Below are 12355 nucleotides of genomic sequence, written 5' to 3'. Positions count from 1 at the left end.
ATTGCAATCATCTTTCCAATTAATTGGTTCAAGTCCCACTGCACTAGATGACAATTACGAACTTAAAATCTTGTGCATGTAGATAATTGTTTTGTTCTTAGATGAATACATGAAGGAGATTGAAAGTTCCCTTGCAATCGTAGTCCCTGGATCCTTGCTGCCAAGAGACAAAGCAGACTGATGTTCTGGTTCTGTCAGAACATTCCAGGTATATATTTGAAGGAATGTCATGCTACAATGTTCCGTAATTATAAAACCTCAAGTCTATTAACAGAAGAGAAAGAAACACTGAAATCTACTCATTACAGAATCATTACAAGAATGGTAATGATTGTGGATAATAACGAGTGCTTTAACCACAGCTTTTGCATTTATCTGCATGGAATATTCAGTACACGGTGTAATAACAGTAAAGCGAATGACACTAGCTTTCACTTCACTTGCCTTCCCCCAACAATGACTTTGCCTCAATAACAGACGCCCGGACACTTCGCAGCTCTTCTTTCATCTTTTCCGACAAGCAGCATGAATTACACCAAGGGCCTTCCAATAATTGGGTAATCTCCTCAGTGGCAGTAGACCTGGCTGTTCCTAATTCTTCTATCCTTCTCAACTCCGTCTGTATTTCTTCCTCAATAATTCTCGTCTCAGACTCCTTCAAATCTGCTTCAAACACATGCTGCTGGTATTCAAGAATCATCTTTTCAATCTCAGTCTTCCCATTCTCTCTAATCTCCAACAGTGTTGCCTTCTCTTGTATTACACCCTGAAGTGCAAGCTCCTTCTCTTCCACAGAAAGTAAAAGTTTCTCCATCTCCGCTTGAGCTGCTTGCATCTCAGAATCTAACTTTTCATGCTTTGATTTCAAATCATCAGATTCCCTTCTCATATCTCCAAGTTTTTCCAGAGATAGCTTCATCTCAGTTTGCAACTTGGTTTTCTCTTCCTCTGACTTGAGCAATTCAGTAGCTTTGCCACCCAAATGCCATAACTTCTGCGAGGGATCTATTTTCTCAATATTTTCTGTGGCAAATAAAACCTTTTCATTCTCTTGTTTCCTATTTTCTTCTTCCAATTTTGTTCTCAAGCATGCAAGGTTGTTCCTTAATTCAAATTCGGTCTGTTTAATCTTCCTATGTGCCTTCTCAATTTCATCCTTCTGGGTCTGAAGACAGGCCAATTCATCTTTCTTTCGGTCCAAGTAAGATGTCAAAGCAGTTACTCTTGATCTTGCCCGGGCTTCTCGTTGGTCAAAATATACTAGAGACGAAGAGAAGCTTGCTAGAGAGTATTTGAGAGCGGATAACTTCTTGTCAGTACGAGCCCTTCTTTCTTTCATTTCTGCGGTAGTGAGTTTAAGTGATTCATGTTGTTGCCTCTTATCCTCAAGTCCATCTTTCATTTCTTCAACTTTTTTTGAGAGCTTCTCAACCTCACTAATTTGTTTCTCAAGTGAGCGAAGCATAGTAATACTCTTAGCAGAATCTAATAGTTGTTCATCTGCCCTTGCCAGCTTCATTCTGACCAAATTCAGATCTGAGAGCTTTGCTGAACTAAGATTTGATGGGTCTGTTTCCATATATGAAAGGCTCCCAACATTAGTCGGATTTGCAGAATCTGCATGACAATCTAAAGGATGTAGGTCAGACATGACAGTGTCTTCATCAGAAATTTTGATTTCACAAGATATAATAGGTTCAACTAACTCTGTGCTTTCCTCCACTGACGTGTTTTCTCTAACACAAGGAGGCCCATCTGACAGACAAGAAGAATCAGTTTGATTTTCTATCATTATTTGGGAATTCCCAAAACCTTGGCTGGACCCAACTTGCAGATCTAATTCTGCAAAATCACTTTCTGCCCGAAGAACTTCCACGCCTCCAGATATATTAGGTTTCTCAAATGCATGACTTCTATCCTGCAGGCTCAAGTCTGGGAGAGCAGTCTCCACAATTAAATCTCTAGCCTCCAAAGACATAGGAGGTTCACCTGACTCAATATGATCCACACCAACTTCTACAAGCTTTTCTGGGCAATCAAATTCTAATTTGTTTTCAGCTCTTCTCTGTCCACAAGAAAGCATTCTTTTGAATTCATCCCTCTCTTGCATGGCTTTTTCGTACAAACCCAATAATTTTTCATTCTCTTCATTAATTTCTATAAGCTGATGCTCTAGGTTCTCAACCACTTCTTTCATCCCCGTCTCTTTTTCTTTTACAAGTTCAGTGAAACTGTCACTATTGTGAACTTCAATTCCACCTTCAGCCCTCTCAGCTTTGTATGTACTTTTGTAGTTACTTTCAGCAGCAGCCCTTTCATACAATTCAATGAGTTTGTTGTTATCCTCAATCAAGACCTTGAGCTTCATCCGCAGTTCGTCATTCTCTTTAGATAACATAATTGCTGTCTCATGAGCTTCAGCTTCTCTTTGACTTGCAGCAGCAATGGCATCAACCATTGTTTTCAGCTCCATTTGGTCATTCAAATTAATAATGGAAGCATTGGTTGATAGAGAAGGAAGCTCAACTTGCAGTGTTCCTTCTTTTGTGGCCCTGGAAGTTCTCTCTTCCTCGAGTTTTACTACCAAATCATTGACATGCCTGAAATATTTGACAATTAATACTTTTCAGGATCGAATTGACATGCATTATTTCATTCTTAGTGGCAAAGGAAAAAATGCACTACAAAACTCATGGAAAAAGACAGATTGCAGAAGCAATCATTGGCCAGAATTAAAGTAGGTCAAGGTATAACATAGCAATTGGTTTACTACCTATTAAAACATCAAATTAAAATTAATACTGCAATATGCCCATCACACCATTACCTTTCCATTTTTTCTTTCTCTTCAATGCAAAATTCAAGTTCCTTGTGGAGTGTGTCCATTTCTGCTTGGTTATGAATAGCCTGTGATAGATGAAATTTAATGGATTCAATGAGATAAGAACCATTTCTATCAAATAAGACAAATTCGAAACCAAAAGAAAGAAAATTTTTAAACAACGAAGAACATGTTCTACCTGCATGCGGAGGAATTCATTCTCCTCGCTAATTGAAGACCTCCTGGCTGATCCTCCCTCCTGTATTGAAAGATGTAAAAAGCATTGTATAAATGTTTACAAATGCAAATATTTTTTTAATTTCCATAATTTCCAAGGTTACTGGAATAGCGTCTTAAATTTCCATAATTTGTGGACAAATAATTCAAGATGAACTTCACATGAGAAACTATTTGTGGTAATAAGTCTTGTCCAATGTCATTCTGAAATGATCCTACAGTTTCAAAGAATCGTTTTCACTCAGTGACTATGAGGACAGTTGACACTAGTGCGAATGCCCCACCACATGGACAAGGAAGAGGCATGAAACTGGTATAGACCCTGATCGCTTCCCAAAATCAAGAATAAAGTGATCAACAGCAACTGTTGCATATTTATTGACATGGAAAAGAAGACATCTTTTTGCAAGGCTTAAGTTCTTTCACCTTTCTCATTCAAGTGCTCTACTTAAGTTATGACTACTTTTCACATACATATCAATGCAATACTTCCTAGGTCGCAAAAGTCTTACAAAGTAACTATTTTAGGACGTCTATGCAAAGGATTAAATTATTCAGATTTGAGTAAACAGAAACAGAGCAGCTCCCACTCTTCATCAGTATTTCAAAAGTAAAGTCAGGAGAGATTAGCTACTGGACACACTGAGAAAGAATAAGACGAAACTCGATCTCACCTGATTGGAAATCAGTAGATTACCATCACCCTGAACTTCTTCCATCACCACATCTGAAACTTCTTTCTACAGCATCAAGATTTTCAGATATTTCAGTTAAAATGAAAACTTGCAGGAATAAGATTACCATAAGATTTCGAGACAATGGATGGAAATAACCTGAACAATTATGGGGTCTGACTCATGCATAAGTTTCCAATCCAGTGCTTCCAGCAACTGCAAATTTACGCACAAGACATGCATTTAATTCCAGAAACATTGCTGTGAACTTTGAAATGAGTTGAGCAATTTTTTACCTTGTTTTGTAACACCAGAATCTGTTCATTCATCATATCCCGTTCACCTTCCTCATAAAATGACTTTAACCTGTAGGTTAAAGGATGAATAAGCAACAGAGGTATAAAGCCTTGGAATTTTAAATTAATTTTCAATAAAAATGCCACTAAGAAACCGTAACATGAAGAAAAAACCAAATATATAATAAATTACAAAACCACACAAAAGTCGTTGAAGTAAATGAGGCAAACACCTAATCTTTGAACCTAAAACCTGTAATGTTTCTCCAAATAGAACTAAGAAGCATCTGTTTTCTACAACAGGATCATGCATAACTTTTATAATGTTAGCCATTAATGTTGTCATTCTTAATCGTTACAATTTTATTATGAAAACATGTTAAGTTAATTTTCTGCTTGCACCAATGGACGAAAAAAACAACAAAGAAAACATAAAATTTTGAGTGAAACAGTAAGATTCAAACAGCATAATATGACATACCTTCTAATTTCTTCTTTTAGCCGGAGATTTTCCATGGCAAATCTGGTCACTTCTTGGTTTCGATCAACCTGGGCACGAAGGATTTCAATTTCCTTCAAGTGTTCCTCCTTTTCTTTCAGTAAGTGTGTCTCAGCTTTGATCTTCCCAGAGGCAACTGCTTCTAGCCGCTTTATTGCAGCTTCTCGAAAACCTAGCCTCATTTTTAGGCCCTGTATCTCATCCTCTCTTTGTTTGGCCTATATCACTCCAAAACAGGATGGTTTAATTTCAAGAATAGTTTGAATTCACATCATAACTTAAGGAATCCAATTATATACAAATGCTCAATACATCACGCAGAAGTAACAGCACTTATTGAATGCCATGACCACTGAATTCAATCCAAGGGTCTGACATTCAGCAAAATGTCTAATACCAATGCTGAAGCCATTTCTAGCTGACTTTATTATTACCTACCTAATTAACCTACAACATTATTTTAAGAGTCTTGCTACACACACGTGGCATGCACGGAATGTATATGGAAGAAGGCAAAATAGTTTTTTTTTTTTTTTTTTTTTTTTTTTTTGCCTTGGTCCATGTGCATCCGCCCATGTTGTCTGTCTACAGCATTTCTCTTATGCTAAATGTTTCCAGAGGTTAGCAGATATACCAGCTGCACAGCTGCCTGATTTTCAGCAGTCAGAGCCCGTAATGCAATGTCTTTATCCTTCTCCCTCCTGAAAGCCCCAACAAGGGCAACTTCATAATCTTTTTTCTGAGAAAACAATATAACTACTTAGTAATCAACAATTATAAACTGTAGGAATTCTCAAGCTTAAAAAAGAATAGCGCATACTCGAGACATCCTTTTGCCAGAGGCAAGAGGACTAGAAGATCCATATAATCCTTCCCACTTAAAGGATCCTGGAGATCCAGGGAAGCTTTCTGCGAATGTATCATTATCCTGTTTTTCTGATCCACTTACTAACCCTCGAAGGCGAGATACTTCTTTCTGAAAATGCACAAATCATACACATAAGAATGATTACAGATCACCAGAAGTCTATAAGTTACAGACCTAGTTGGTATTGGGCACTCTATTAACAGTCAACAAAAGAACGTAGTTTTGATGACGCAATTGATCAATTCACTGGCCAGAAACAATACAGAATAATATGGTCATCTATTACTGTTATAAATGGTGAGGAGCAAGTTTTATCATTTGTTCTAAACATGCAAGTGATTACAAAAAGAGCCAGTATTATGAAGGTACCGACTACCCTGTTCATTAAGTCTCTACTGGGTCACACAACTGATTTCCACCTTCATCAGAGGAGAAGGTACGAATTTGTAGGTAGTGGGAGGGCTACCCCACTAACAGCTGATTGTGGCTTATACTGACCCAAAAACAATCAATTAATTTTCCGAAAAGAAAAGTCCAGAAAGGAATTGCTATGGAAGTAGAGTAGATAAACTGGGATAGCAGGGTTAAGGAGTTCAACATCCCCACCTTGAACTAAAACAATTATGTCGAAAATAAAACAAGCCACCACCCCCGAATGAAAAAAAAAAACAAAGAAAAAGAAAAGGAAACCGGATAACACCAAGCCAAAAATTTTCCTCAAAGTTACACTCTTTGCATGGTGTGTGATAAAAATTATAATTTCAATACAAGCCGCAGTGACCAGTTTAGTTCACAGACTTAAAAGGAGAGACCTCTGGGCAAAAATATCAGCACAAGTGACGTATGTAACAAAAACCTATCAGAAGTTTAGCGCCAGAAATCAAATGGACCCAAAAATTTGCAATTTACCTTGAGTTGTTGAATTTGCATCCTCATGGCAATAACATCTCCAGATGCATCCTCATTCACCATTGCCTGAAGATATATAACTGAATGCTTTCAGTATGCAAATAAAGCATGAGACCCGGAAGTATGTCTTATTAAAATTGCATAAGATCCATCGTAATTGTGGTTTCAAATGAATGAGTCAATTTAACTTTTTTTCATCTTATAGACAACCAGAGTAGAAAAATAGAAATAGATACAAGTCGCTTTATCACATACATTGTTCTTAATAAATTTAGCACGTTGTGCAAACTTCAGCGTGCTCAGTGTCTCCAAGGAACAGCTGTAGAGGACCCAAAACAAAGTCAACTGAATAATTAAAGGTTATTGAAATATAGAGAACAAGAAATTCATGCACTTCGATAGAAAAATGTGTTCATGGAAGACAACAGTCTTTCAAACAATCGGAAACCGCAAATGAAAGAACAAGATTTAACAATAGAAAACTTTGAACTAGAAAAATGCTAGTAAATCCAAGAGCATAATATACTTTATATAGATGGGAAAGCTAGAAGATAAAAGGCAGATATTTAAAAAAAAAAGCAAGATTTCCGGACCAACTAGAAGGACTGATATTTGCAATGATAGTTGTTTTTGAATTTCCTCCAAGAGAATCCTGAAAAGAGACCAAAAAGTTTATTAGAGAAATTTAAATCATTGCAGCATGTCTTTGATATATACAATGGATACAGACTATGATATAATTTTTCCATAAAAAGCATATATATGTTTAAGCAACTACTTCATTATAATTTAAAACCTAAAATTTCAACCACCTGGACAACAATATTTCGCATATGTGATGAAATTATATTGCAAACTAACTGCAAGTTCCATCCACTAACTCTCTTAACAAGACTGGATCAGCTTCAGTAGAAGAAAACATGGAAAAGAAGTGCTTTCACATAAAAATAAGCCTAAATTGCCTGAAAACAACAGAATTTCTAGTATCCATTTCTAGTTCCTAAATGTAGATAGATGTTCTATTTGTATACCTCCTGTGTATTTGAACTACACCTATTCTCTTCTATCAACAAAATTTTATTTTACCTACAAAATAAATTGCCTGAACACAAGAGCTTACTGTATACTTTCAATTGGTAGTAGTGACTACAGATATATTTGCAACATTAGGCCCCATTTGGATAATGAGTCTCATCTCATCTCATCATTTACAATTTTCCCAAATTCCCACACAAAATATAATAAACAATTCAACATTTTCAAATCTCAAAACAATAATAATATTAAAAAATAATATTCTAACAATATTTTATTCAATTTTCAACTTTCATCTCATCTCAACTCACTATCCAAACAGCACCGCCGTTGGCTCTATATTGCTTATGAAACAGCTCTACAAACTCTCAACATAAATTAATCGAAAACATTAGTTTTGCCAACATAAAATTAATGCAAAAGAAAATTATCTCGTTTAAAAACCAATATGCTCTCCACTTCAAGCAATTAGTATCAATAATAGTAGCAGAGCATCTTAAATTATCAACTCAAAGGTTTCACTACCTACCTGAAGCAAAAAAGTTAGCTTAGAATCCCGGTAAGGAACATGGAGAGACTTTCCATTGGATAAACTCACTAGGTTCATGATCACAAGTCTGTAGATAATAATACCAACTGTATGAGCAAATTGTAATAACTTGCTTCTAAATAAACCCTTGATGAAAAAAAATCTGAACTATAGATGAAAGTGGCAACAACACACCCCAATGTCGAAAGAGATTTATTAATATTAGTAGCTTCCTTTAGACGTTCACCTTCAGCACCAGAACTCTTTTGCCTGTGAGTAAAATACACACAGCAACATGAAGGCATAAGTTAAGATTATTTAGGATAATCATAGTTACGATCTGAGAAATTGTTCTTTGCATCCGATCACCTTTCAGATCCAGCTAAATCCACAAGATTAAGCTGAGCAAATCGGTGATGAGTTACACCTTGAGATTCCCACTGGTAAGAAAAATGTTTTATCAAACCAATGTAACATTTGGAAAACAGAGTGAACAATACAATAAACAGGCGAATCAAAATATTCCAAAAAATTACTCACCTTACTTTCAATGATACAGGTAAATACACTATGAGAACGACTGCTAGCATGATTCATATTAGTAGCGGCTACCTTTCTGTTGGCTGCCCCCTGGAAACATATGAACAACGGGAGCAATATAAAAGTTGTGTGCCAACTAATAGCAAGAACCTCTATAGATCAGGCTTACAAAAATTTGAAAAAAGTATATATCAAAGAGAAGAATTTTCTAAGTCTTCAACTTAGAGTGTACGTAGGACATTTATAATCCTTTTAACTATATAGATAAAGTGAAAATAATATTATTTTTTGCATACGATTTACTTAAAGGATATAATTATTTTAGACTCCAAATATTTAAGAGCGCTATATTACTATAAATAATTGAATCAGAACAAATAAAAGAGTAGGTTGTAAAGGTGTTATTTACCTGAATAAGTAGTTGTATAACATCTCTAGCACTTGTAACTTCTGTTTCCTTCAGGTTCTCTACATACACCCCTTTCTTAATATCTTCTCGTATCTATAACATAGGCATAAAAAAATTCAATTTTCTAACATAGTCATATTAACACAAGGAGCAACTCAAAAGGACTTAAAATGCTCTTAATTGCCTTATCAATTCGATAAGAGACATCAAATTATATTTTTAAGTCGTCATATATGTAATGAAGGGGACATTCCAGAAATTGAAAGGCAGTTCCATCACTATAGTGTGGGTTTTCTGTGGGCATAACTGGTTGGTAAAAAAATTCAGCAGAGGATTTACCCATACCTGCAAGTTGTTGGATGATGGATCCAAAAGATCAAGAATCTGTTCATTGTATATCTCCAAAAATGAGCATCTACAAGTAAATCTTAACTTCTCATCCCTACGAGCTTCTTTTTCCTGCATACCAAAATTGGGGGCATTAACAATTGCATTTAGTCTCATGCAAAAAAAGTACAGAGTAACTTATAGAACTAACTGAATGAAGCAATGAAGCACTTGTAATATTCTTATATCAATGAAGCACTTTAGAAGCAAGAAAGTAACTGAAAAATCAGGTTATGGTCAAAGGTTTATCTATCTATGCGCGTATCCAAAAGCTCAGGCATATAGAATTAGACAAAAAAAAAAAAAAAAAGCTCACACATCCATAAATGATTTAGTAGACGACAGATTTCAATACATTGCTTCTCAAGAAAAATAAAAATCATTTCACAGGTAATCCATACAATGAGGTCAAGCAAAAGGACTCTTGTAATCCCACACAGACACAACATAATTCCTTCCATCTAAAACCTATAGTAGGAAGGCACATACCTTTTGAATTCTGGAGAATAAATGTTCAAAGACTCTAGGTGTCATCCCACTATTGACACTATGCCTTCGAGTGCCTCCCTCAATGTCTCCAAGCATAGTATGAGTCTTTCCACTTCCAGTCTAAAGATGAAAGAAATTTTAAAAATCACTAATTAATAAAAAAAAAAAAAAAAAAAAAAGGGGGAATGCAAATAAATTGAGAACAGATTATCTGGGACTCATTTCCTAATAATTTAGAAAGTTTTCAACAAATAACTGTTACAAGGTCCGGGAAAGAAATTATGGAAGATATCTGAACTATCCAACATCTTTCTTAACCTAACCAAACAAACTAGAATAACACAAAAAATGAGCTGGTTCGGAACCCACTTGGCCATAAGCAAACATGCAACTGTTGTAGCCTCCCATGCAGTTCTCTACCATCGGTAATCCAGCCACTTTGAATAGTTTCTCCTGTTGCACCACTTAAATGAAGACCATGGCATGGAAAAGATAACTCAGAGCAATAGAAACGATAGCAATCTAAAAGTACCTGGCTAACATGCTCATCTGCGACAATGTCAAAGGTGAAGCGTGACTCGGGATGCCCGGTCCAAGTGATAGTCTGACAGCTTTCTTGCCTAACGCATTTTCTGTAACCTTGTAGGGATATTTCAGTAGTACTAACCGGACGGATTCTGATGATAACCTGCATATTTAATAAAGGAAATTTAGGAGTTCTGATTCCAGTAACAAGAAAAATTCCTTCAATAGCCTTTTTGTAATCTTTTTTCTTTCAGCTCATAGAAAGCTTGATCTAAATCAAAAGATTATAAATTACCATGCGTTTCCTTCTAATTGCACTCCATTATACAACACCCACTCAAACGACAAGAAAGTAACATCAATTAATGACCGTTATTAATTAGAACCCTAAAAAAGCTTCACATGATTGGCAGCATGAAATTGGAGCTTTGGAACGGAACTGGAAGAAACTGGAGGACTAACTCCAGATGAGTTTGTATAGAATGGGCCCTCCATCTTCATCCCATTCAAGCCCGATACCGTGATGCAAGACCCGGCAAGGAGAGTTTGGAGTTTACCTAGGAATCAAACAACTAAAGCAAACAAGAAAGCTCAACAATGCCTTCGCGTTTACTACCTGCACATTGTGATCCTTCCAGAACGAGGGGTCCTCACAGAAGTCGAAACTCTGGCTCGACGGCCCGATACTGCTACTGGTTCCCCCTTCGTCCCCATCCCAATTACTGATACTCCGAACTACCGAAGAAGACTGCGCAAGATTCTCTTCCGACGCAGATTTCAGAATAGTTGGAGTGCTGCGGACCGATGGCGTGGAGTCCAACGAGGAATGGTCATGGAACCCAAACCGGCTCTTGATTGCGCTCGCCGTGTCCGAGATGAACGGCATTCTGTGATTCGCTGAAGAAGTGGAACAAAGGATTTTGGGGAACTCTCGACCGCTGGGATTCGCCTGGGAAGGAGAGAGAAATGGAGTGTGGGCGTGGGATTTTGAAATTCGGGGGGGAGGGGCTTAAGGAAGAGGAGGGAGGTGGTGCGATCGGGCGGTCGAGAGCGGTCCAGATGAACGGTCGAGATGACTTGAAGTTGAAAGTTGCGGACCGTTCGAGATCGGGATTTCAAATTTTCGAACATTGGAGCCATTGGTGTTGTGGCTGCGTAGGTAATTACGGATATCTCCCGGCTCTGCTCTTCGAACTTTAATTCAAGTTCAAACAAAAATTAATCTGAGGTTAAAGACGTGCTGATGACAGTAACACCATCGACACGAGTGCGCATCGTTCGCTACTTCGCAAAGAAGACCGAAAATAGAATGGTATGCTCGTAGGGTTGTTAAAAAAAAGTAATGAATTTTGCTATGTACAAGTAAGTTTGTGTATTAATTTATATATTAATATTATTATCTTTATATTTTAAATTTAAATTAGTACTGTTTTTAATAAAGTTTACTTTCTGACCAATCATATTGAATGGGTGTAGTATTAGTGTGCAGAATCGCTTACAACTAAATTTTTTCAAAAATAATATATACATACAATCAAGGGCGGCTCAATATATTTTGTGGCCGACCGTTAAGTACTTGACAAAAATAATATAATATTTAAATATTAAATATTAAAATTTTCTGAAATGCAAAACAAATATTAATATTATTCTGAGTAGTAATCTCTATTAATACTATAACAGTATGAAATAGAATCTAATTTTTTTTTGTAAATAGAGTATTATTCTTTATCCATATATATACTTCTTTTAATACTTCATTATGAAAATAAATAAGACCATCGATATCAAAATCAACATCATATTTTATAAAATATTCAAGAGTAATATATCATTATATTTTTATTACTTCTATTCCAATTTCACTATTGTCAGAAAATTTTGTGCATTTTGAGTAAGATTTTTTTTAGTAAAACTTCTATATTTTCTGTTTTTCTTTTTAACCCAATTTTACCATTTAAGATTGATTTTATTTTAGGCACAAAAAAAAAATTTCATCTTTTATGCTAACCAATATTTTTTCTATAGTTTATTTTTTAGGGTCATAATATATATTTTTTTTCTTTTAGGGGCCTACTCAAGGTGGGGGGTCTTAGGTGGTGGCCTTAGTTGCCTACCCCTTGAGCCGGCCCTACAT

General features: G+C 36.0%; 1 protein-coding gene across 1 annotated transcript; it reads right to left on the bottom strand.

Moving 5' to 3' along the window:
- Positions 1-248: 248 nt before the first annotated feature.
- LOC121239764 (kinesin-like protein KIN-12E) lies at positions 249-11310 on the bottom strand. The gene is made up of 22 exons (XM_041137077.1): positions 10835-11310; positions 10226-10381; positions 10063-10146; positions 9694-9813; positions 9163-9276; positions 8818-8910; positions 8409-8498; positions 8238-8308; positions 8064-8138; positions 7869-7956; positions 6898-6956; positions 6560-6623; positions 6305-6370; positions 5348-5503; positions 5162-5266; positions 4510-4745; positions 4029-4098; positions 3892-3948; positions 3733-3798; positions 3021-3080; positions 2828-2907; positions 249-2600 (listed from the first exon to the last, which is right to left on the bottom strand). Exons 1-22 carry the CDS (start codon positions 11102-11104, stop codon positions 437-439), a joined length of 4344 nt encoding a protein of 1447 aa, XP_040993011.1. The 5' UTR covers positions 11105-11310; the 3' UTR covers positions 249-436.
- Positions 11311-12355: the final 1045 nt, after the last annotated feature.

The sequence above is a fragment of the Juglans microcarpa x Juglans regia genome, chromosome 7D (assembly GCF_004785595.1).
Source record: "Juglans microcarpa x Juglans regia isolate MS1-56 chromosome 7D, Jm3101_v1.0, whole genome shotgun sequence".
Classification (NCBI taxonomy): domain Eukaryota; kingdom Viridiplantae; phylum Streptophyta; class Magnoliopsida; order Fagales; family Juglandaceae; genus Juglans; species Juglans microcarpa x Juglans regia.
The sequence above is the reverse complement of the archived record's forward strand: the minus strand, read 5'-3'. Positions and strand labels throughout refer to the sequence as shown.